Here is a 26,812-nt window from a genome sequence, read left to right on the forward strand (position 1 = left end):
AGAAAGAGCTTTGAATAAACAGCTGACTCCTCAGAGACGCAGTTTATTTCTTTTTTTTTTAATTAAAAGAGTTTGTTATTGAAACATAGTTGACTTGCAATGTCATGTTAGTTTCAGGTGTATAGCAAAGTAATAGATAGATAGATACTTTTTCATACTCTTTTCCCTTATAGGTCATTACAAAATATTGAATATATTTCCCTATGCTATACAGTGGGTCCTTTCTGGTTATCTGTTTTATGCAAAGCAGTGTGTATATTTTTAATCCCAAACTACTAATTTATCCCCTTCATCTGCTTTGGTAACCACAAGTGACCATGTTTTGGGTATAAGTTCGTTTATATCATTCATTTTTTTTTTTTTTTTAGATTCCACATATAAGACCATTTCTGTTTTGGGTATAAGTTCATTTATATAATTCATTTTTTTTTTAGATTCCACATATAAGTGATATTATATGATATTTCTTCCTCTGTTTGACTTACTTCACTTAGCCCATCTCTAGGCCCATCCGTGTTGCTACAAGTGGCATTATTTTATTCTTCTTATTCTTTTTTCATAGCTTAGTAGTATTCCTTTGTATATATGTACCACATCTTCTTTATTCATTTCTCTGTCAATGGACATTTACATTGTTTCCATGTCTTGGCTATTGTAAATAGTGCTGCCGTGAACATAGAGGTGCATATGTGTTTTTGAATTATAGTTTTCTCCACACATATACTTAGGAGTGGGGCTGCAGGATTCTCTGGTAGTTCAATTTTTAGTTTTTAAGGAACCTCCATACTGTTCTCCATAGTGACTGTATCAATTTATAGTCCTACCAACAGCATAGGAGGGTTCCTTTTTCCCTACACCCTCTCCAGCATTGATTGTTTGTAGATTTTCATTGATGGCCATTCTGATTGGTATGAGGTGATACCTGATGCAGTTTCTCTTTTGCAAGGAGGGACAGAGGCCCTTTGCCCCATCCTGGGACCTACAGTACTGAAATGTTGGATTTCATAATGTTTGTTTCGTCAGATGTGTGAATACAAGAAAGTTCTATTATGCTTTTGACAACAATTCTTAAAGCCTAAAAGGAGTCTAAAGGGACCACTTCAGTTAAGTACAAAAGGCCAAGTGATTCTAAATTAATGTTTGACCATGACTTTGTTCCAAATAAGACTGTTAAGTGCGTGTCAAGTACAAACATTTTGCTCCTGCTTTGACTTCATATCTTTACTTCTCAAGGCTCTGCTATGATGTTCTGAAGTTTCATCTCCCTTTCTTTCCCTTTTTTATAAGAAACTCTTGTCTTTACATTTATTATTATATACCTTTATGCTTATTGTACAGAGAGAAGCTATGAAAATACAAAAGAAATCTCCTGTATGTATATACATTGGCATCATCACTTGGGCATGGGACTAAAAAGCACCATGGTCCACCAGAGCTCTGGTAAAGTCATAAAAACTTGTCAGAGCTATTTCATGGGGGAGACCATGAACCAGCCTGGTCCCTATCCTGGCCCCTGAAGTAGGCAGGAGGCTACCAGCCTCCAGCTGCTTCTCCAATGATGCTCGGTCTGTTAGAATGATCTGCTAGACAGGAACTCATTGTTGTAGTTGGATGAAGTCTAAATGCTGCCACAGTGGCTCATGGGATAAACCCACAACAAAGAAAATGCAGAGAACCATGTATGATTGTATTCATTCATTCATTCACTTAACAAGTGTGTATTGAGTAACTCCTTCCTGCAAGGTCCCGAGGTGCTGGGACAGGCAGAGACACTTGGCTGTCGCTGTGCCAGGCTTTAAAGCTGAGACTAGCAGGGGTTATCAGGGACTGTGCTCAGTGCCAGGTGAGAGGAAGCGCAGGTGGATGGGTTGTCACAAGAGCACACAGGAGACACATTTAACCCAAGCTTGGGGCGTAGGAATTCATATTTTAGAACTGAAAGGCAACTTTAAAGTCATCCAGGTAAAGCTTTTCATTTTGTAGACTGGGCAGTGGCTGGGTGGGATGGTTGATCTCTGGTGCGGAACACTGCTGACCATCCTCTCCCCCTTGCCTGGCTGCTGCCCACAGAGTGGGAGCAAATCTCAGAGCCACGCAGATCCCTCGAGGCGTGCATCTCATTTTTATAATGTTTATATTTCCTGAGAAGAACAATGCAAACTCTGGGTGAACAAATATTTTGGAAGACTGTGTATTCAGTGGGTTGAAGAAGCCCTGTTTTCTTTCTTAGCTCTTGACTTAATTATTTCAGAAGGAGGTATTTGTTACTTTCTACTTCGTGTGACTACAGGGAGGATAAATTCATTCGCACAATTGATCTGAGTTAATGGATATAAAAAGCTTAAAAAGCCCCCAGATAGATCATTTGCCATGATGTTGGGGGGAGGGGAGCTGCAGGGACAAACACCATGGAAGCAGAGTAGCAAAATGTGGAAAACGCAGACCCAGGAGCTAACAGACCTGGGATCAGATTCCCAGGCCATCACTTGCAAATGTGGCTCCTCAGTCAAGTTCTGTCACCCATTCTAAACTGTTTTTCTCATTTCTAAAAATAAAGTTGATAAAATGTCTACATTGTTGAGTTGTTCAGAAGACTCAATGAAGTAATACATGAAGAGCCCTTAGTATATGCCCTGCACTTAACAAACACTCTGAGAAATAGTCACTCTTATTATAAGTCAATAACCAGAATTTAACAAGTTGTCACACTATCAATATAGAAATGGTAAAACTGACACTGTGAATATATTTGCTTACACCTCATCTTATCTCGGAGTGTACAGTAAAAGTAGGTGAAGAAGAAAAAGGAAAAACAGAGCCAGAAATATGGCTACAGGCTGACCTGCAAATCTACATCCTTGTTAAAGACTGGTCACAAGTTTTGCTCATAGCTTTCATAGCCAATGCCAGTGTTCAATGCAACCTCTGTTCTAGATGAACACAAGGTCCAGGAAGGAGGCTCACCAGTCTAGTGGTGCTGTCTGTCCTCTGCATATGTCACTGTTCTCATTGGACTTAGACTTGGAATCCTCTTCCAAAAACAGTGCTAGACTTTGAACTGCTCTTTACACACTCATTTATTCTACCTCCTTTAATCTTCCTCCTTTTATTTATTTACAAAGCTGTTAGCTAGAAATAGAGGAATATTTATCAAAGTGATAAATATTGAACCCCTGACCTTGGCCTCATGGGCCCCAAGCTGAGGATCTCAAAGCTCAATTCCAGCCCATGGTTATTACCAGGATTCCCCTAGAGGTCGTATCTCATTCACAGAAACACCATGTAGGGATTATATATATTTTCCTAATATGAGTGAATTTTGTAGATACTGAGCCCATTTGCAGGAAAGAAGAGAACATCACTTACAAAAAAGAAAAAAGCTCTTCCATTTTCTTCATTGCCTAAACACGTTTTGGGGTCCTTGGGGTTCATAACAAGAAAAGGTAACCCTTGTAGCAGCAGATCCACTTACTCTGACAGTCCATCCCCAAAGATGGTTCATAACAGAAGGTGCTATGATAACAACATCTGGCTCTTACACTAAAAATCGTAAATCATAAAGATCTTTCAGTTATTCCTCCTTTTGGTCCTCATCTCTGCATCTTCATCTCCATTTTAATAGCTAACTCTAGCCTAGGAAAACTATTCTTTAAAGATGCATCTCTAACCTAAGAATTGATGAAATTCCCAGTTTCTCTCTCGCATGATTTCTCCACGTCATTACCCCAACTTGAAGCCAGGAGCAGTGATTTATTTTCATGTGTGACTACCTTGGCTGCCTCCCACCTTCTTGTCCATTCAGAGCAGGGTTCATCAAAACTGCAGTTCTGAGTCCATTCTACAAAAACTGAATGCTGATAATAGATAATGTTAGTGATCTGAATGCCTGAGATGAGACCCACATCAGAAAAGTAAATGCACATGGAGCAGACCCACCAAGCTGTATCATTGGGGTGAATATCCACATTCAGCTTTAAAAATGGTCAGATGGAACAGTGTCAAATGCCCTGGTATTTGAGGTGATTTAAGTCCAAATATATATCAACAGCTTACTAGCATACCTGGTGAGATGGCCAGATCCTTTCATATCACTTTTTATTCTTTATTTTTTTTCTCAAGAGTGAATAGAAGCAGTTTGCACAAGAAACACTTAATTGTGTATTCCTATTCAGGGCTTCACTTCTGTAAGCTGTTTCTCCATCTGTGAGATGGGACTGATGATAATACCTGTTCCCCAAAGTTGGGGGTTCTTTGGTGGGGAGGAGAGAAGGGAGTTAAATGAACTACATTTGCCTAGTACACTGCCTGGCTCATAGCACACACTGACTGAATGTGTAGTGCCTTTCATACCTGGGAACAGAATACCACGTGAAGATAGATTGCCTACCATCCAGAGTGAGCCCAGCGTTAAGGCTGAAGCTTATGAAAAATGTGAGCCTTGGCTACAGTGTGTTATGGGCACAAGAAATGTTTGTCCTGAGGAAATGCAAGAGTGTTATCTAAGCAAATCCAGAAACACTTGGCATTCCTGCCCAGTGCTCACAGCTCACTTACACTCACACTGTCCCCTTTGGAAGGAAACATTCGTATTCTCATTTTACAGATGAGGAGAAGCTTAGAGGAGCTACATGAAATGCCAATCATGAGCAGAGCCTTGATGGAAATCCTAGTCTTTTGAGTTTGGGTCAGTGCTTTCAATACTGCTCTGAGGGCTAGACTCTAGGTCTCTCTATACATCCTCAACTAGAAAAACTCTAGCTTTAATATACTCAAATGCGAGGGTGCTACCTAAAATTTCACAGGATAAAAAAAAATCTCTGCTCTTGAAAAAAAAGGTTTACAACCCACTGTACTCTATTATTATATCTTTACAGCATATACCTAAGTTACATTGTATTAGCCTGAGACAAGATGCAAATAATCCTTAATTTATGCCCTCATCATCCCAATCTCTGTGGGCTGAAATCTTGGATGATATGTTATTCCCCTTTGTAGGTGGTCTTTGCTTCACCCACACTGTGTTTGCTGTATCGTAGTCACCCCATGGTTGTCCAACACTCCTGTTTGGTCAGATCACAAATGTAGTCTAGTTTATCTGCTATAAGGAGTAGAATATGACCAGAGATTCATTGTTTCAGAAGCAGTAAATGAATTTTTGCATAAATTTGTATCTGTGACTTTATAAAACAAGAGACAAAATGTCTCTGGAGACGTCGGTCTAGAAAAACGTCACTGAAGTGATTGGTGCTCTTGTGGGTATTCTGTAAATGTCAGAGAATCTATGCAGTTACTGCAGAATATAACCCTGTTTACTGATGCTTAATAAATGATTCTCTAAAGCGCCAACCTAGGAGGTCTGGGGATGTTTGGGAAAAGATGGCGCTTTTACGCACCTGCCCTCTCTGCCTTGGTGCCCCTTCAGCCAAGTGCTGTTTTCAAGGTGCGTTGTGGAATATGTGTTTATCCTTTTGCAGGGAACTAAAGGAGAAGATTCAGCCAGAAATCTTGGAGCTGATCAAACAACAACGCCTGAACCGCCTCGTAGAAGGGACCTGCTTTAGGAAACTCAACTGCCGGCGGAGGCAAGGTATTGTTTCCAGACCTAGCAAGGAAGAACAGTGGCCTGCTCCCTAAGGAATCACATGGGTATGGGTGTTGGTTTAAGGGTCGGCTAAGCAGCATTGTACTCAGAAGAAGAATAGCTGTAACTTATTCCAGGTAAGTTTTAATTTCCCATGTAGACCCAGGAAGAATCAAAATCTAAAATCAGCAGAAGACCCATGGAACTGAAGCATCACCTGAACCATTTCATGCCTCATGTCTGCCACTAGTGGTTCCACAACAGCTAACATTACTGAGTGTTTACCCTGTGCCAGGCTCTCACTTGACCTATGTTAATGCATTTCATCTTCCCGGTAATCTTATGAAGTAGCTACTGTGATTACATGCAGTTTACAGATAGATAAACTAAGGCAGTGAGGGAACTAAAGCAGTGGGGTACAAAGTAACTTGCCCAGTCACAGAAGAGTAGGGATTTAAACTCCAGCATCTCTATGGCCCTAACTTTTAATGATTCACTATGCTATCAGGAGTGAATCCACCCACTGTTGGATTTGATCTTGGAATTTTCAGCATGGATGGCCCTTGTTTTCAAATCCCCACACTGATTCTCTTCCAAGTCAGAATATTTTATTCATAGCTGTAAGTAACAGTGAACCAAGGTGGGATAGAATCAGTTTTCATAATCTTGCAAGAGAAATTTCTGAATTGTCTCTATAAATTTTAATCCCAAAATATTGAGTCAGAATGGGTGCCATTAAACTAGTTCCAGTAGGTGGGAAGCATGTCCAGCTGTTTCTTATCCAGGAAGGTAAACTCCTTTGATTGCTTTCTTGACATATGGCTGATTGCAAAGTCAAAGTATTCATATCATACTGTCCTAGAAACAAATAGAAAATAAAATTGAAATATTAGGCTCAGGGAGAGGTGAAGAGATTCAGGAACAGTCAGGAAAAAGAATAAGCATTAGCAGCCGTACCAAGAACAAACATCAGTTATGGCCCCGGAGAAACCCTGGCAGATGTTTTTGAAACCTGATGGATGCCCTGCTTGATCACAGAGCCCATCCACTAATGACATACATCACTTCATGTTTATACTGAACCCATCCTCCCAGCCATTTACTTTTAATGGCTTTGTGCTGAATGTTGGGTAAATTCAAAGTATTTCAAACGCACCCATTAAAAATCATATTAAGAAATGTCCAAAGGCAAAACTTCCTTGATGAATGAAAATGCAGGTCATTCCCAGGGGATAAGAAACCATGACAGTGAGCTTCAGGCTGGGCCTCAGGAGGGGAGAATGGGCAGAATAAGAAAGAGCTGAGTTGCAGCTGGGACTGAGAAAGGCTCGCAGCAGGAGGAAGGGACTTATCTCTCCCATTCAGCCATGGAAAGACTGACTCACTGCTCCTTCTTCGCTGCATCCCCTGCATTTGGTCACCTTCATCAGAGTGGATGCTGCTCCAGGAAAAGAGTGTGGCACAGTGAGGAGAACAGGAGCCCTGGAGCCAGAGGACGTGAGTGCCATCCGGCCTCTTCCTCTCCAGCTCCGTGATCTTGGGCAGTTCCCCCATGGAATGGGGATAACAATGCCTGTCTCCTGAATTTACTGTGAGGAAGAAAAGTGGTCATGAATGCATCTCTTAGAAAGCAGCTAAAAAAAGCGGGGGTCAGGACGGGGGGGTAGAAGCTAGCTACTCTTTTATTCTGGAAGACCCTGTAGGAAAGAACAAGGAGCTGGGGGTGAGTAGGCTTGGTTCTAGGCTTCTCAACTCTGTGAGGAACCACTTGAGTGTCTTCTGGCAGGACACATGACCTCCCAGGTCCACAGTTTCTCATCCGTTAAGTGGGAGTACAAGATCAGATGATCTGTTATTTCAGCTAGCCAGATTGTCTGTTATATGCCCTGATTGCCTCGTTGCCTTTGGCAAAATCAATAGTCAGGGTGTATTGCCCACATTAGGTAATTTATAAAGTTTTTATTTACTTGACATTGGGGAGAGAGCACAGAAGTGGGGAGGGGAGAGGTAGCAAAGAGACCCATGCCACCAAATGCCCCCATTCATGGCCAGCTATTGATACAATTCTTCTGAATATAATAATAATTCAGAGAAGCCAATTTAACCTTCCAGTCTACTCCACCACGAGACTTCCCTTTCTAGGCTGAAATGAGTAGCTTCTATTAGAATAATTCTGTTTCTAGATGTCATAATTACAGTTTTTTGGCTAAAAAAGCTTTATTTCCAAATGTTCAACTTTTTTGGTTTTCTAAAAATGAATTACCTAATGAGCAAAAAATGATTAGCATCTAGACTATAAATTTATTAGTTAAACTCCCTAGGGAGCATGACCATCTGTGTTTAGTATAAAATCATCCTTCCAAGTGCAGAAAGGAAGGCTTTTTGGGGTTTGGTAAATTGATTTAAAATCTGGTGACTAGCTTTGTGTGCTTAAAAATAGAGATTCAAAGCAGACTGTGCTGAAATTGGTTTCCTATCACCCCATCCAAACATTCCATTCAGATTTACACACATTAATGAGGACATGGTGTAAAATTATTTGAGTCCCTTTGAGAAAGGTGAGATATGAGATGGGGACACCCATGAAATATATCCCTGGTTAAAGAGCAAGCACAAAGGGCCCATGCATGACCACACTCCCTCTAAACTTGTCCGACAGGGTAGACACAGATGAGTGTATTTACATACTAACTTTCTAGGGGAATGTAGGAAAGAGCCTCCTGTCCCACAGAACTGGAAAGGGGAGGAGCAGATGTAGAGCCCTTAATCATGCCATGTTTGGCTAGAAGGTCCCTGAGTTTCTACTTGCCCATCATTCTGTCTGCCTCATTTGCAACTCTGCTGCTTGGTTAGTCCAATAGAGATATATACAAATGTGGATTTCTGGGAATTTTGACCACAGAAGAACTGAGAGGCAGTAAATCATGGGAGATGCACCACGCTGTGTTCATGTCCTACCTCCCTGCCTGCTAGCTGGTTAGCCTTGGGCAACCTAATAAATCTCTCTGTGCTTCTCTTTCCTCATCTGTTAAGTGAGGACAATCTCAGTTTCTATATCAAATTGTTTCAAGAGTTAGATAAAATCATGCATGCATAGCACTTAGTCGAGTGCTCAGCACATTGTCAAATATTCATTAATGACATTTAGTATTTTAATTTATAGTTACTCAGAATATAGATTCTTATTTTTTGATTTTTTAAAGATTTTTTTTTGGATGTGGACTATTTTTTAAAGTCTTTATTGAATTTGTTACAAAATTGTTTCTGTTTTATGTTTTGGTTTTTTGGCCACAAGGCATGTGGGATCTTAGCTCCTTGACGAGGGATTGAACCTGCACCCCCTGCATTGGAAGGCAAAGTCTTAACCACTGGACCACCAGGGAAGTCCCTAGAATATAGGTTTTTAAACACAGGCCATGGAGTGGCAGTGACTGTCACATATCTGCTTCACTCTGTCCCGCACTCACTGTGGAGTGTGAAAGGCTCTTGTCCACAGTCTTTTATGATAAATTTGCCTTGCATCTGTGTTCCCTGGGCTTCTCAAGAGAGTTAAGATGAAATCTCAGAAGCTGCCTACATTCCAGCCATTATTTGCTTCATGAGAATCTTACAGGCTCGGAACTGCCTCCTCTTTTCCTTCCTTTTCAGAGATTAGGGTCTTTCAGAATCACTTGCATTGAGTAGTCTTGATTAGAGCCCAGGGCTACACACGTTGGAGTGTCATTTTCAAGAAATCATAGCATGCAATTTCTACTTCTCTTTTCAGACAGTGCCCATTTTGTTGACCAGCATCCCTTCTCTAAGCATTAACTTGACAAATCTAATTTGAAACCCAGGGATGAACAAAATGTGCACCCAGAGGAGTTGGCATGCCCCTGCACTTCAGCCACAGTTGGTGTACCTGCCTTGCCCTTTCATTTCTCTCCAAAGACCTACAACCAAGTGGTATTTTCAGCCCATTTGGGGCACCAGTTGTTTCTTCCTCTTGGACTTAAGTTTTCTTTTAATATTTCATTAAACCTTATCATAACTCATTGTTACAAAAAAGGCAAATATATATAAAATGTACATTGTCAAAAGAATAAAAGCCAGATTATTTTCAGGGAAAAAGGCACTTTCCAATAGATCAGAATAACAGATAATCATCCAGTAGTGTGGATGAGAGGGGTTACTGTTGAAAGATACCAAGGTACTGATATTTGAGAGCTGGCTCTGTGAAAGATGAATGACAGGTACTCTATATATGTTTTACTCACATAATTTTTAGTGTTATCTGACAAAGGAACTGTAGGAGTCCATAAGGATTTTTATAATTTGGCTAAAACTCCATAGCTGATGTGTCAAGGCCAGGTGTATAACTAAGGTCTGTGGACTCCAAAGCATCAGTTAAGCTAAACCATCTTGAAAATGTCTTCAGGGCTCTGGTGTTATCTTTTGCTGTGAAACAAGAGTCTCCGGGGAGGCAGAATTCTGAATCAAAACAGGAGTCTCTATTCTGAAAAATGTTCAGTGTAGTGAGGACGATTTGAAAGGCAGAATGACCTTCATTCTGTATCTGTGGTTGTTGTCTTCCTTCACTGAACTCAAGAATATTTCCTTTTAAAAACATCGCTAGGATCGCTTATGTTTTGTAACGTGGGAAGGTTTGAAGTGGACCTTCCCCTGAGCACACTGAAGACACTGCACATTTTAGGTTAACCTAGGAAAGATTCAAAATCTTAGTGGAAGTGCCATAAGAATTCGCTTTAGTAAAGGTCACCTGTCTCCCGAACACAGGATACTTAGGGCCCCCTGGGCCAGCAGCCAGCTGCTAGCTGTAGGCTTTGCACACAATACAAGGATGTCCCTGAGTCCACGATAGAGTCAATCAGGACTCAGTTCTTGCTGTGGCCTGTGCCTCACTTTACAAACCTCATTTCCTACTCAACAATGGTAGCTATTATTCAGCTTGCCCATCTGCCCTAAAGACCTGCTGGCCAACTCTACACTTATCTGCAGCTTGGATACGAAGATAGTCAGTGAACTGTACTGTTCCGTGTGGCCACCTATGGCTATTTGAGTTAATTAAAATTAAATAAAATTCAAATTTTCTTTTCTTACTATTGAATAAAGCAGGTACAGACTATTTGCAGTGGTGCAGAAACTTCTATCAAATATTACTGCAAGAATTACAGTTGTCAGGGGTGATTAGCTCCATAATGATCTATGTGACATTGGGAATAACTTTAATCAGCCCTGGAGACCTTCTTACCAGGCTGTGAGCTTTGAAACCAGCTTTTCTCTCTGATCCTTCAAACACACACACATGTACACGCACACACACACACACATACACACAGGAAAAAAAGTGAAGCACAAAATTATCTCCATATTTTCAGTTTTTTAGTTTGGGGAATTAAAAATGGCTATTAATGTAATAACATTTGTAATTGACTGAAAGACCTCCATATTAACTCCTGCTTTCTCTTTAAAGGCTAGTAAACAATCTTTGCTAATGTTCTCACTGCTTCTTGCTAATTGCTTTTAGTGACACAATCCACTCATTCATTGCCCAAAGGGATTGGGGAACTAGTAACATCATGCTGGGTTTTGAAAAGAAAATACATGTTTTGCTTACCATAAAAGAAACTGCAAATCAAGCTGCCACCAGTGGCTAACACTGAAACTGTCTCACCCAACACGTCAGTGTGCTGTGCTGGCTGGAGCCGGCCTCTCCGCTTCTTTTATAGCTGCTCTGCCTTCAAGACAGACACACAAGTTATGATGCCTCTAAACCTTCCCAGAGCTAATGACTCCAGCCTTTATCCTGAGGGAGAGACTGGCTCAGTATCCACCCATTTGTCTATGAATCAAAACAACCTTCCCAAGCCCTTCAGCCCTTTTTCCAATATTCTGTCATCCATCCAAGACTTCTTATTTGATGGGAGGAGCAGAACACATCACGCACATTGATGATGCACAGATCTTTTGCTCTCTACCATTTTAGTGGTAGACAAAGAGGAACTTCTATGGGATAAGAGAAGAGGTAGTCAGAGGTAGAAGGAAAACCAAAAGACAGTGGTGTCTTAAAAGTCCAGAGATTCCAGGGCAGAAGAAGAGGGTGGGACAAATTGGGAAAAATTTTTGACATATATGCACTACCATGTGTAATATGGATAGCTAAAGGAAACTGATGTGTAACACAGGAAACTCAGCTCAGTGCTCCGTGATAACCTAGAGGAATGGGATGGAGGGGGGTGGCAGGGAGGTATGGGCGTGGGAAGGAGATTCAACAGGGAAGGATATATATACACATATAGTTGATTCACTTGATTGTATAGCAAAGACTAAAGCAACATTGTAAAGAAATTATACTCCAATAATAATAAATAAATATATAAATAAATACATACACATCAGGGATTTTGGGTGCTCATGCATGCTCAGTGAAGTCCAGCTCTTTTGCAACCGCATGGACTATAACCTGCCGGGATCCTCTGTCCATGGAATTTTCCAGGCAAGAATACTGGAGTGGGTTGCCATTTTCTTCTCCAAGAATCTTCCCAACCCAGGGATCAAACCCACGTCTCCTATGTTGGCAGGCAGATTCTTTACCACTGAGCCACCTGGGAAGCCCAGGGATTTCAGATCTGAAAACAAACAAAAAAAAAGAAGTCAAGAGAATTTAGTCCCCTGGAAGGAGGAAAATCTGTCAGCTCTACACTGTAGTGTTATGGTAGATTTCCAGGTTTCCAGGTAGCCTTTTGTGTTTCTTTAAACAAACAGTGACTACAACATTGCAAAGAAGACGATTGTCTTCAACCATCATGATAAGTAGCCACTGATTTCAGTAGTTTATGAATGTAGAATTATGTTGCACAAGAGATCTTTCCTATTCCTGTTTTTCCCTGTAGTACAGGCAGAGTTGATGAGTCACTGTCCATATTTCCCAGACCTGAGACACAAGTGTTGCCACCGTCCTTCTTTAAGTTGCCACTAAGAACTGAGGGAGCTCTTTCTCCTCGAGCTCTTTGGCTTTGCCCCTCATGTCTGCCTGTCATCCTAATGACTTTTGCTACATCCAGTGAAGTCCTGTGAGCACTGCAGGCACTCTGCAAATAGTCATGGAGAAACAGACTTAACCTAGTAAATAGACAAGCTATGAAAGTATATGCAGCAAATTTTTGAAGTGTTGCAAATGAATGTAAATTGTGCATTTAGCTCCACAATATATGTTTGTACCACTTAATTTTCTTAACTCTCCCCCAAATCTGTTGAGGATGACAGTCTTCTTTGATTATGCCGTATTGACTCCTGGGCTTCATGTTAGCACTGCTAGTCTCTTGAGTTTACCTCAGCTTGAGAAGTGAGAAATTTCTAGAAAGAACAGGCTAAGACTTACTCAAAATAAGACCAGCATGTCCAAGTGCTACTGCTCACCAACTTCCCTCCCAGCTTTCTGTTACCCTTTTACAGTTGCTCACTTAGCCAAAGTCCCACCTCAGAGGTAGCAGGGGAAGGAAAGCACTATAGCAAGTTTTTCCAGAAAGTTTTTCCTGCTGTGGTCATCACAGTTTATTTAGACAAAGTGGAAGGTCCTTTGGGTTGAAGAGATCTCTATAGTCCATCATGCCAGGCCCCCAAGAGCACTGTTGGTGCTCATGGCTGAAGCTTAGCCCACTCCTATCAAATTGCAATTTTCGTATTGTGAATAACAAGTCAAATTCTCAAATATGTTCTCCTCATGGAAAGCTGCCTAATTGAAGTGGTTATGAATTATTCAGGGAATGATTTTATTTTCTCCCTTTGAAATGCCCTCCCTGTGTTGAGTGTATATATATAACAGAATTTTGAAAATTTAGCAATTCCAGATGTTTTCCTAGCCTTCAAATAACTTTTTCTTTCCTCTCAAATTTTTCCACTGGAGTTTAGATTTTTTAAAATATATGGATTGCTATATACAGACTACATTCAGGAATTCTCAAACCCTATCTATACTTGAGAAAGGAATCACAGAGGCATTTGGCTTTTTTTTTTTTTTTTTTTGATAATCAAAGTTTTATTTAAAATTACAGAACACTTAAAAATAAACAATATAGTAGACTTGAATGCTTATTAGAACATAGAAAAATGCTTTCAAATACACTAAAACCTTCAAATTTACCCCAAAGTATGCTATGCAGCCAGTCAAAGTGCTTTGAGAAGCATCCCTCTCTACGGATGGCTGGGGTAGGAGGTAGGCTGCGGAGTCCCCTGCAGGCAGGGGGCTTTCCTAGGTGGACTGGCGACGTCTCTTCTTGTTGTGGTTCTCAATTGCTCTTCTCAGTGCCTCATCCTGGATGAGGTCCGATATCCTCATGTCTATGTGGCTACAGCCGACTTTCGGGCAACAGGCCTTTTTCTTCCGCCTGTGCTTGGACTCAATCATGCGAACAATGGCTTCCTCATCGTAGGTGTGGCCACACACTTTATTTTTCACTGGTTTCTTCATTTCCAACTGTGTAATGGGGCAAATGAAGTTGGTCTGACTCTGAGTCACAATCATATCTTCATCAAGTCCTTCCGTGCTGTCAGCCTCTCTGTCTGCTTGAAGACCGTCTCGTTCATTGCCTGCTCTACTTGCATCCTTATCCTTAATCTTGTCGAACTCATTGTGTCCTCCATCTTCTTTGGGTTTCACTGATTGCTTCTTTAGTTCTTTCAGCTGTTGTTTAAATTGGACAAATTTTTCGTTATTTTGAAAGTCTGCATCAGAATTCTTATTCTGTAAAGCCAAAAACTTCTTCTCCACTAATAATTTTAGATCAGGTATTTTCTCTGAACGTTCTTCTTTTACATGGTTTATTGTAGATTGCACAGCCTTTAAATAATGGTTTAGTTCCCGATCCATCATTGCAAATTCAACCATTGCCTTATCCATGCTGTATTCACTACTCACTTCAGCTGACGGCCGAATGTAGCTCTCGTCCGGCTGCGCCCGGATTCCCCACGCCCGGACCCCAACTCCTTCCTTCACTCCCTTCCCCTGTCGCTCAGGCATTTGGCTTTTGTGGATCAAGTTGGGTGTTTCCTTTGTTCACTGTGTGACTTTTGCCTCCATTTTTAAAACTTGGTTTTCTACCAAAAGAGTTGTAATTAAGGCATAATTTTGTGGTGAAAGCAATTTTAGATAAAAGAACATTTTTGTTAAATGTTATAGAGAGCTTTCTGGTCAGATTGGCTTCAGAACAATTTGTATTGGTAGACACAGTAATGGGATGATTTGGCCCAGGCCACTATGTTTGCCAACTATGTAATTGCACAAAGGGTTTACAGGTCATGGATGTTTTGTGACTTACACATCTTGACTGAGTCCTCTTGAGCCTTCATTTATAAATTTAGCCAATACCAACTGTGCAACTTCTACATGGCAGGCATTGTGCCAAGAGATTGGTGCAGTGCAGTCACGAAGGCCATGGCTGTCATCGGAGAGCCTTGGCTTTCCACACTGTTGGGGCTGTTAAGTGTCCTGGAGTCTTCTTCTTCTGTTAATAACTGTTGACCATGTCCCCACTAGGCAAGTTGCTTGCCTAAGCTCTATGGCAGATAATGGGGGAATACCAAGGGATTTAACATGAGGGCACCAATCACCAGAGGAGACGCTGGAGCAGCTAAGAGGGTGGAAAGAGTCCCTTTGGCTGCAGTAATCACAGAGGGCTTCCCGGAGAAGGCAGCATCTACCCCAGCCCTGAGAGCTGCATAAAGATCGCTATCACAATTTAAGGTTCTTATCTAGAAAAAGCACTCTTTACCTCCTTCTCACTACCTCACAAGCTCATTCAAAAATTGTTATTACATTTTGGGGGAGCAGATGAAGTTTAGCTGAGGGAGTTATTTATAAGGATGATCCTAAGGTATTGATCAAGCCTATTTAAGGGAACTAAACTCTAGGAATTAGAGAGGAGATGAATGTGACACCCTCATTCTTGGATACATTTCTGACTTAGGGTGGTTCCTCATGAATCCCACCCCTTGTGTATGGATTACTAGCCTCCTAATAATATATTCATGATTAGTTTGTGGGTACAGGCCTCAGGGGTGAAGACTTTACTATGCCAGCTGAGATATGGCACAGCCATCTCAACAGTCTTAGACTCTCACAGAGGGAAGTGGAAGCAGAAAAGTTCTGAGAAAGCTCTTTTCTCTTCATCTCTCCCCCTACTTTGTCAGCCCCAACTGAATAGTTAACCATGTCCTCATCATTATAGATATTGATGAAATACTCCCCTGGAAGTCACCACCTCAGACTTGTTGCCGTTGTCCTCGAAGGATCTGGTAACTTGCCCAGTGGCCAAATGTCTACCTGGAAGGACAGGAGCTACCTGCATACAAAAATTGAGAAGGGACTGACTGCCAGGGCTCTTGGAATTCATTCCTTTCTGAAGACTTAAAATCAAAGAAACTGCTTATTCTCTCATGAAAGGCTCTGAGGAAATAAGGATGTCCATATTCTTTGAAAATCAGAATCACTTACCTGGTAAATCTGCGTTTTCTTTCTTTTTTTTCCTTCCCTCAGACAAGTTTTGGTATTGTCGGCTCTCACCAAACCACAAGGTCCTGCATTATGGAGATCTGGAAGAAAGTCCCCAGGGAGAAGTGCCCCATGATTCCTTGCAGGACAAACGTAAGTGTCTCTTCTGTGTAGGAGGCCTGAGGGTTGGTTGGTTGGTTGTTTCCTGGTCACCGAATATCATACAGAAAGACTATCAACCTAAGTAAACCCACTGGACATGGCCCACTTTGCTGTGAGTCCTGGCCTGAGCCGTCTCATCAGGCACAAGACCTTGGTGGATTTGTGGTTTGGGAAAGGAATACTTACCCATCTGTCCTGAAAGATACAAATCTAGAGTTCCAACATCCACTTTTATATTACTTGTCCATATACTGTTCTAAGAAGCAAAACCAGCATAAACCTGTTGTCAGCTATCTTTTTCTGATGATCCAAAATAATCTCACCTGAATTGTGTGTTTGATACCCTACCACTTTTATTCATTATAGTTGACTGTATGGTGGCTCAGTGGTAAAGAACTCGCCTGCCAATGTAGGAGACAAGGGTTTGATCCCTTGGTCAGGAAGATCCCCCGGAGAAGAGAATGGCTACCCACTCCGCTATTCTTGCCTGGGAAATGCCAAGGACAGAGGAGCCTAGCGGGCTACTGTCCATGGGGTCACAAAACAGTCAGACGTGACTTAACAACTAAACAACAACAACAAAGTATACAAATTAAACAAAGTATTATGGAAACATTAAAATACACAAAGGTAGGGACTTCCCTGGCAGCCCAGTGGTTAACGCTCCATGCTTCCAATGCAGGGGATGTATATTTGATTTCTGGCCAGGGAACTAAGATCCCATGTACTGCATGGCCAAGAAAAAAATTTTTTTAATACACAAAGGTAATGAATTAATTTGAAAGAGAAATGAGATAAAGTTAGACATAGTGTCAAAGGATATCTCAGGTAGAGAAATCAAACAGTCAGGAAAAAATAAAGACACTTTAAAATAACTTTTAAAAGTCACCTTGACCCTGCCATGAATCATATAATTCACAGATTAAATCCTTACCCCTAGATCCTGGCACCTCCCTCTTATTGCCCCAGGGCCCATGGAAGTCCAATCTGTACTGTCTTCCTTGCAGCTCTTAGCCATCACAGGGGAAAATAAACCATGAGTGGCAAATTCCTGACACACTCAGACTCTAGGCTGACATATCAGACAGACAACCTGGAACAGTCTCTCTTCCTCCAGCTTAAAAATGGGACAGTCTGGTCTTTGTAGTGTCATTTAGTTCAGAAAGCAATCTTATTTCCTTTCATGGGCGCACTGCCTCCTCAGTCCATGTTATTAGCACTGTTAATAGGAAAGGAAAGAAATCTGAAACCCAGTACTGCAGTCTGGGACAGTGTCTATACATTCATTCCTGTTGTGGTGTCATTCCAGGCCTCTGTTTTTGTGATAAGGACCCTCCCTTTAAGTCTCAGAAAATCTCCATCCCACCACAGACAAGCTAGAACAGTGGTTCTCAGAGTGTGGTCCTTGGACCATCCACAGCAGCAGCATCACCTGGGAACTTACAGAAATGCAGATTCCCAGATCCTCCCTCCCAGACTTGATGAATCAGAAACTCTGGGAATGGAGCAGCCATCTCTGGGTTCATGGAGCCTCCACATGATTCTGATGCACATTTAAAGTGAGAACTGCAGGGCTAGATATTGTCTGATATGCTTCCCAGTTAGTCCCTAAATCTGGCTTTCACCAATACGTAAAAATTTTTAAAGAATAAAAAACTGAGTGGATAGTGGGTTGCCAACTTCAGGTTTTGGCAGAGAAAAAAAGAAAGCTATTATAAAAGAAAATCTAACTAAAATTTAATATCACACTCCTTTCATTTTAAAAAGGACTCAGTCACAAAAAAAGACCAGAAAGGCCTAACCTTGGAATAAAGGACAGTCCCTTGCACTAAATTAGCTGTATGAAAAACTCATGGCATCTCTAAAAATGAGTGTCTTCATTTTCCTGTCTTTGCTGTTAACTGGTGAAAAACTCACTGAGAATCCTCCCTCATGAGCTCAAAAGAACTGTGCAGAGGCCAGCCACTTGGAATCAGTGCTCTAAGGTGGTAAAATGAAGAGTTTGAGGTTACTGTTGGCCATAGCAACCAGAACTCTCTACAAACTCTCCCACTGTCTCTCTCTTAACTTGGCCAGGAAATAGAGAAAGTGGTCTGGGGTGGAAAAAAGAAAACACATCTGGTTTCATTCTTGACCCACATGGCCCAGTGAGTCGGCTCTCCCACACACTGAATGTATCTTTATCCCCATATTTTTAGGGGTCTAATCCATTTCTCAACCCATAGATTGGCATAGATTGCAGTTTAAATGCAGCACTCTCATTCTAGCTGGCTCGGCTGCTTAGGAAGTCAGTAGCTCTCCCCTTAGAGAAGATCAGGGCATGGACAGAACCTAAGCCTTGTGTAGGGGCCGTCTCTAGACTTGCCCACAAGCTGATGACCCCAAGCTCTACCAAGGCCTGCATCCCCAAGGACTGGAAACTGGAGTGCCGATGCCAGGGAGAGCCAGCTTGCCAGGATGGTTGCAGAAGAGCCAGGACAGAGCTGCAAATCTCTGGAGAGCTTTTGGTCATGGCCATGATGCTCCTTCTGAGAAAGCATTGCAACAGTCCCTTCTGATTGTGGCTCTGAAACTCTTGTCCGCCCCTTTCCTCTGTGGCCTTAGAAATCTAGGAATTCAGAGTTCCAGATGAGGTGCTCTGTAAACAGTTTACCCATTGTAAGATAAACCAAGAATGCGTACCTGTGCAGGTGTGCATGTGTAGATGTGTGTGTATCAAAGAGATTATATCTGTGTGCCAGGTGGGCCAGGGAGGAGGAATATTTGTGTAATGAAGTCAGATGAAGCTGTTTTGTGCAGGAAATGAGAAGGCCCCAACCCAGGAAACCAAAGTTTGCTGCTTCAGGCCTGCCACCTGGTTTGCATTTAATTCCAATTCTGCATTCTGCCTGGAGCAAAATAATCCACCCTCTTGGAGCCCTTCAAAGTCAAAAACCTCATTCCACTAGAAAAATGAGCTGTTCCTTTAATTAATTTCAAGTGTCATTGCTCTTGCCATGTACAATTGTCCTTTCTTGAGACCAATGGGGAAATTGTCTTCCACCCCTTAAGTTAACCAGTGCTGAATATTGAGATATTGATGAGTCAAATAGTGTAATTGAACCTGTTTAATCCAGAGAGTGTGAGTGGAGATTGAGGGCTACTCCTTAGCTGTCTTCATGCGTAGAAGTTTAGCAAATCTCTTCTCTCGTATTCCTTTTGTTTGGCAGGAAACATGGCCCTTGAAAAGTCCACATCTGCTTACCTCCCTTCGCCCCACATTCCTCCCACCAGGTGTGCAGACTCTCATCACCCCACTAAAACCAGACTTCACTGCTTCCCAGCAGTGCCCCCACCTCTCAGAACTGCCCTTTGAGGGAATCTAGGCCAGCGCTCTTCACCCCTGCATCAAAGGGCCCGGAGGAGAGGGCTCAGTCCTCACACAAGACCATTAAGCCTCTTACCACAGAGGAGAGGAGCGGCGGCCAGAGCAAAGCAGAGTGGGGCGATTTGGGTCATTGAAGCATGCTAAGTAATTCAGGTCCCTCAATCTACAAAGAGAATTAACTCTGATTATTGATAATAATTGCAAATAATATATTTGGAGTGCCTACTCTATACCAGGCACTGTGCTATTCTACATATTAACAAAGTATCCTCCCCCTGACTTGAAGCAGTAGATACCATTGCCCTTCTTTTATAGATTAGGAAACAGAGGTACACAAAAATTAAGTAACCTGTTGAAGGCCACGTGTCTAGTAAATAACAGAGCAAAGACCTGAATGCAGCTATCCAGCCCCCAGTCCAGATTTTTACCCACAAGGAAGCTTATGCTCCAAGAACTAGGCCCAAAGTGGTATAGCCAGTGGGTGCATCTAGAATTCAAATCCAGGCTCTGTGATTCTTCCAGCCACTCCAGACTGCCCAGTTAGAGGCAGATCCTCTACTGAACTGTCCTGGGATCAGCCTGCCCCTCCTCTGTATCTCTGTCCAAAGGAGTTTCCACAGTGGAGCTATGTATAGGGCAAGTGATCATGGCTTACTGGCTACTTCCTGGTGTAATATCTGCCTCTACTTACTGGCTTCCTGGGGTGATTTCTGCCTCAACTTTCTGGTTCCCAAGAGTGAAAGATAGAACAATTTTTATCATGATGGCCACATTTACTTTTTCAGTGGCATTTCTGTTTTAAATCACAATTAAATTTTCTCCCACAGATATTAGCCATTGAAGAGCTTCCTGAACATATCTGAAGTGATAACCACTTCCAGGGCTGTGTCTGACATATGTTTAGCATGATCTGGGGAGCTGACACCTTCCAAACATAGGAGAAAATCATAGCCTAGCCAGAGACCATGGAATAGAAGAAAAAGCAGCTGTCTCAACTCTATCCCTCACTAGCTATGTGACATATTTCTTCTCTTTAGGCCTCAGTCTTCCCATCTATAAAATGGAAATGTTGGATTAGATTGTCTCAATCCAGCTCAAACTGAAAGTAGCATTGAAAGAAATGAGGGCAGGCCCCAAGGAGTTAGAGTGGGGGCTAGGGACCCAATGGTGACTTTTCTGGTTCTCATATCTCTGAATCCCACTTTGTTATGCTGCTCCCACATAAAAAAGACCTGATGGAAACCCTAGCCCTACTTTGAAGTAATCAAGAGCGCTCTGTCACCTCCTTAGAGTATAGATTCAAAATTTGTGAGTCTAACTCTGCTGGTGGGTTTAGAAAAGATGACATTTTAGCCCTTCCAATACCTAATTTTCCAGTGCTTCCAACAACAAACTATGCAAAGAGCAATCTTTAAAGCCACGCTGTATCTTTAGAATTTTGTGTTTTCCTTTTAGCCGCAATCCTATGAGAAATATAGCAGCTTTTCCCCTTGACAGGGGACAGTGCATATGAAATACGTAAAATATGCACTGCCCCCAGCATGGTGCAGAAAAGGCTGCCTTTTCTCCCCTGCTGCCTTCTTATTAGAAATTCTGAAGACTGCTCCCACAACAGACCTTAGTGTTACCCTTGTCCTGTTCCCCATGATGGGTTTTCAAAGCCAAGGGGTAACTAACTTACTATTTACCGATCAAAGACACGCTCTCTTGTTCACTGAGCACGTTACATATTTGAACAGCAGAAGACTTTCTAGGAGGTGTTTGCTACTCAAACTCCATCTGAAGCTTGAGAAGGGTTTTGGAGTTTGTACATTAATTATATCACAGTTTCACTTCAGTGGTACATTTTCCACTGAAACGTAAACACTAAGTAAACCCAACTTCCCAAAGTGCCCAAATATCTCTTCCCATAGTAGCAAGTAGGTAGCCAGGTTGGCCACTGAGAACAGGGTTGATTGTTGGTTATGAAAATGGATTTGAGAAGAGCTGAAGTCAGTGGCTGTGATCAAAGGAAAGGTCAGGAATCACAGGGACTGTCTACAAGAAGATGCCGATCCTGAGCAGCCAGGTAGGGGAAGAAGGGGGTCCAAGGTCAAGGGTCATGCCACTCAGAAGAGGCTGCATTGCTACATTAAGCTGCAGGAATAAATAACCCCCCAAACCTCACTGGCTCACAACAGGAGTTTATTTCTCGCTCCTCAATTATATAACTGACATGTGCTTTCAAAGGACTGCTCTGCATGATCACAGGGACACAGGCTGATGGCTGTTCTGACATCCCAGAGCTGCACCATCTGGAGGGACCACGTGGCCTGATCAGTCCCTGCGGCTGGGGAAGAGAGGCTGATGGAAGTGGGTTTCTCACTGCCTCAGCCAGGAAAAGAGCCAGGCCGTCTCCTCTCATGTTTCACTACCAGAGCTAATCATTATTCAGCCCCACCTAAATGCAAAAGTTGCTGAGAAGCGTGGTCTTCCATGTGCCCAGAACCGTTACTAGTGAGAACAAGTCCTATCTACCAAGGAATCTAGAACCAGGAGTCTAAGCTAGAGGAGCAGATGTGGTGGGACAGAGAGCAGGGGGGGTGCCATCAGAGAATCCTGGAAGATTTCATTACAGCACCACTCTTCTCAGGGTTCGAGAGAGCTCTGGAGGTATCAAGGATTTGGACAGAGTTCTTAGCAACTTTAGGGTACCCGGAAAATGTTAGCTTTTAAAGAGCCTTCCTGTTATATCATTTTGATATTCTATATATTTTATAATTTTATCTTCATCTAAATGTCACCTCCAGAACCCAATGCCCCAATAAAAGTAGGTGAACTTTAATTGTGAAATCTCTCATTATCTTCGTCATTGGAGGAGTCAAGGAATTGATGAGTCAAAGCTTCTGCATATCCAACTGAGCCCCTAGAGTCCCTTGAGGGACTGAAAGATTAGGAGTTGGAAAGGGACAGATAACTCTGCAGTTTTTAAAATTAAGTTTCCAAACCATCCTGCAGCCTTTTCTCTATCAGATGATCTTAACAAAAGCATTAAGGGCAAAAGCCTTTCCATATCTTTTGTCTTCCCCCAAGTCCTGAATAAGACGATAGATAACATCATTTTATCTAACTGCATTATTCTCAGGATTTCCAAGATAAGTGCCAGCTACCATTTCCCTAACAGAAAGGAACGTTCCCTTTATTTAATTGAGTTTAGTTTTGTTGTCCATAATCTAGGAATAACAAAACCTGCCTGACAGAATGGTTATGAGAATTAATGAGATGGCAAGAGGGAGAATTTGGAGAGTGAGAGTTCAGAATGGTTTATGTTCAGATAGATTTTTTTGTGATAGGGTTACTTCTGCTTATTATCCAAAACTCAGAAACTAAAGTGATGTCACTACTATAGTAAGAGATATCAATCTATAGGAAGCACTTGGCATTTGCTCCTGGCACATAGATGTCTTCCATAAAATCAGTATCAGTACCACTATTACTTATTATTATTATTACTCCTTCTAATGCCATCACTTTTAACACAACTATGATGGGTTTTTTATTGTTGTGTGCCATCTTTTTTTTTAGGTATTTCTTTTCTTGAAACAAACTCTACTTATGAACATAGATTTTTCTCCCCAGGAATGCTTTCTACCAGAATATTAAGAGTATATTTTAGTTCCTTGTTCTGGAGCCTGCCTGACTTCTCCCTCTTTTCATCTCTCTTCTCTTCCTGCTATAGTGTCTGGAAATGGTAGCTGTACCAACAGACTCGGTGATGCTTAGTCTTGCTATTTTATGGACACTTATGCTGTCACATGATGTAGTTACTTTCATTTTCTCTTATGAATTTCAGTGCCGGTGGCAGATATCAAAGCTGTGGTGACGGGAAAGGACTGCCCTCATATGAAAGAGAAAGGTGCCCTTAAACAAAATAAGGTATGATTTCCAAATTATGCTAAGGAGTTCTGTCTGCACAATGCAGTTAGTAACTACAGTGGGCCCTTCTTTGGTAGCTATGCCTGTGTGGTTGGGGGTGTGTGTGTGTGTGTGTGTGTGTGTGTGTGGGTGTGTGTGTGTGTGTGTGTGTGTCACACAGTTACACATCTCTTAAACTCGGTTCCTTTTCCTTCCCTGATTCCTTTTCCATCCCTCAGTCTTACTCTTTCTCTCACTGATCACTTGCTGAAGCCCCACCATGTCTTGTATTCTTCCACTTCCTGTCCATGTACAGCCCTGGGAATTGCCCTCACTGATGTTACCAGTCTTCTCTCAAGTCTTTCCACTCATCTCCATCCTCTGGGCCCCTCTTACCCCCTACGTATGTTCACATTCTCCCTTCTGCATTTCCTCCCCAGTCTCTTCCATTTTCTTCTTCTTAGTTACCCCTATGGGGTCTCAGAGAACTCTGGGAAATGGAAGAGAGACCAGATGACTCCCAAAAATCTTAGAAAAATTTTCAAGGCCTAATATTCTTCAGCATCATGGGAAATATTGTGAAACAGTTCAAATTCAGCTTAAGGGAGAAAATTTTCCCAAAGGTGTATATTGCTTGAACACTCTTCACATTGCGGTATTTTTCACCCTTCCCACCGTGTTGTTCACCATGACAGCCTACATTCCATAACAGAAGATGTGCGGGGCAGCATTATCTGAAAAGGTGGAGGAATTTCCTTTGTCCCCAGTTTGGAGGCATTTGCCCTTGGAGGGGCCATCAGGGAGCAATTTTTGTTATCTTTTGGCATTTTGTGATCCGTAGTATCCACATACGAACAAGATTAATCAGATTGATCTGGAGGCTTCAGACACCTTGGTACCAAAAATATCACATTGATCAGGTAGGCTGCTTCTTTATTGCCCTGTGCCAGTATCTAAGAAGAGTATAAACATTATACACATCCTATTTATCAATCAGGCTTGGCATGAATAATGCCTGCCCTGTAATTTCAATCATTGTAAGATGAAGGTGAATCTATGTCTGCATAAGAAAACCCTATCCATGGTTAAGGAAAATCAAAAGTACTACAAAAGTACTATTTAGGAAGAAAATAAAGGAGAGGATACAGCCAAAGAGACTGATAACAAGAGTTTCGCTTCTTAAGTTGCATTAAGTATAATTCACCTCTAGTCCATATGAATTCCTTTCGTGCCAAGCCTATCACAGTACCATCATATAAAGCACTGGGCCACATAAGGGCATACCTTAGGGTCTATAGGTTATTCGTTACACAGCATTTACTTCTTCTCCACGTTGTGGGGAAACAGGGATCCAACAGCTCATCAGATTCCAGAAGAGCATCCTTAACCAAAGCAGCAAGTCCCCAGCCTTCATGATTTGCCTTCCTTCAAGACCACCTGCCACTCCATTACTCTTACCTGGAAAATCCCATGGACGGAGGAGCCTGGTGGGCTGCAGTCCATGGGGTCGCAAAGAGTCGGTCACGACTGAGCGACTTCACTTTCGCTTTTCACTTTCCTGCACTGGAGAAGGAAATGGCAACCCACTCTAGTGTTCTTGCCTGGAGAGTCCCAGGGACGGAGGAGCCTGGTGGGCTGCAGTCTACGGGGTAGCACAGAGTCAGACATGACTGAAGCGACAGCAGCAGCAGCAAGACCGCCTGATGTCAGATATAGCCTTGGGAAGTACCAGCTCTGCTCAGCTCCACCGGAGGTCCCTGTATAACACTTGGAACTGACCAGGACACAATTTGGGGAACTTGGCAGCAATAAGAGTGTGTAGTCTAAAGAAGGCTAGGGGTGGTGGTATTGGCAGCAAAGCAACTTGCCAGGACTCAAGCGCTCTAAGTAGGCACAGAGAATTATTTAAAACAGGTGTGAAGGAACTTCTCATTCAACTCAAACGCGTAAAGAGCCTAGGAGTTGTCACTCCTATCCCACAGTAAGAAGAAACTGCATAAAGTAAAACTCAACAATTTTTTTGGAACTACCAAGAGAATTGATGGTGCAGGGGAAGACCACCACCATGGAATCTGGATACATTGAGTCACATACATCCAGAGTTCACAACCAGATCTACTCAGGAGCAAAATCAAGAGAATTCATTACCAGCAGACCTACTCTGCAAGAAATTCTTCAGCCAGAAAGGAAATTCTATAAGATAGGAACTTGAATCTACATAAAGAATGGAAGACTATTAGGGAAGGAATATGTGAAGGTAAAAGAAAAGTATTCTTTTTCTTATTAATTAAGCTAAAAGGTAACTTTTTGCTTAAAATAATAATTTTAAAATGTGTTATGTCTATGGCATATGGATAAGTGAAATGAATGACAGAAAAGTCAAAACGTACAGGAGGGAGAAGTAAGGATACTCAAAACAGGATAAGGTTAAAAAAAAAAAAAGGAGTAAATAAAAAATAAAGAACAAATGCAACAAATGAAAAGAGTTACAAACTTGGCAGGCATAATCTAACTCTGTCAATAGTCATTTTAAATGTCGATGATCTAAATACACCAACTAAAAGACAGGGATTATTTGAATAGATAAGAAGCAAGACTAAATATATACTTTCCTATAAGAAACCCACTTAAATATAAAAACTAAGATAGGTGAAAGTAATGGGATGAACAAAGATCAAAATGCATGAGGCAAACTGAGATAACTGAAAGAAGAAATTCACAAATCTATTATTATCCTGGAGACTTCAGTAACCCTCTGTCAGTAATTGATAGATCAAGTGAGCAGAAAATCAATAAGGATATTGATGACCTGAACAGCACTATCAGTCAACTTGATCCAATTAACATTAATAGAAAATCTACTCAACAGCACAATATATGTTTTTCTCAAACTCACAAGAAACATTCACCAAGTTAGACCACATTCTGGGTCATAAAATACATCTTAAAAAGTGTAAAAGAGTAACAATCATACAAACTATATTCTAATTCACAATGGAATTAGACTAGAAATCAATGACAGAAAGATAGATGGAAAATCCCCAAAATGTTTGGAAATTTCAGAACACACTTCCAAATAACCCATAGTTCAAAGAGGTAGTCTAAACAGAAATAACAAAATGTTTTAAACTAAGTAGAATGAAAATATAACTTACCAAAATGGGTGGGTTGTGATGAAAGGGAAATGTATAGCATTAAATGCATATATTAGGAAAAAGGAAAGGTCTAAAATCAGTACAGTTTCCACCTTAGCAAACTAAAGAAAGAAGAGCAATTTAAACCTAAAGAAAACAGAAGAAAAGAAATAATAAATATTAGA

General features: G+C 41.6%; 2 protein-coding genes across 6 annotated transcripts in view; one reads left to right on the forward strand and one right to left on the reverse strand.

Moving 5' to 3' along the window:
- Positions 1-26,812, forward strand: part of ELMO1 (engulfment and cell motility 1) — a 563,801-nt gene that overhangs the window by 523,920 nt on the left and 13,069 nt on the right. For all 5 annotated transcript variants that reach the window (XM_043873513.1, XM_043873512.1, XM_043873514.1 and 2 more), the window contains 3 exons: positions 5,475-5,587; positions 16,116-16,223; positions 23,432-23,514. In XM_043873513.1, the coding sequence (XP_043729448.1) occupies positions 5,475-5,587; positions 16,116-16,223; positions 23,432-23,514 (304 nt within the window). The remainder of the gene's footprint in view (positions 1-5,474; positions 5,588-16,115; positions 16,224-23,431; positions 23,515-26,812) is intronic.
- On the reverse strand, positions 13,609-14,600 carry LOC122674636 (E3 SUMO-protein ligase NSE2-like). The gene is made up of 2 exons (XM_043873147.1): positions 14,243-14,600; positions 13,609-14,158 (listed from the first exon to the last, which is right to left on the reverse strand). The coding sequence occupies exons 1-2, from the start codon at positions 14,598-14,600 to the stop codon at positions 13,833-13,835; spliced, it is 684 nt and encodes a 227-aa protein (XP_043729082.1). The 3' UTR covers positions 13,609-13,832.

The sequence above is a fragment of the Cervus elaphus genome, chromosome 18 (genome assembly GCF_910594005.1).
Source record: "Cervus elaphus chromosome 18, mCerEla1.1, whole genome shotgun sequence".
NCBI lineage: Eukaryota > Metazoa > Chordata > Mammalia > Artiodactyla > Cervidae > Cervus > Cervus elaphus.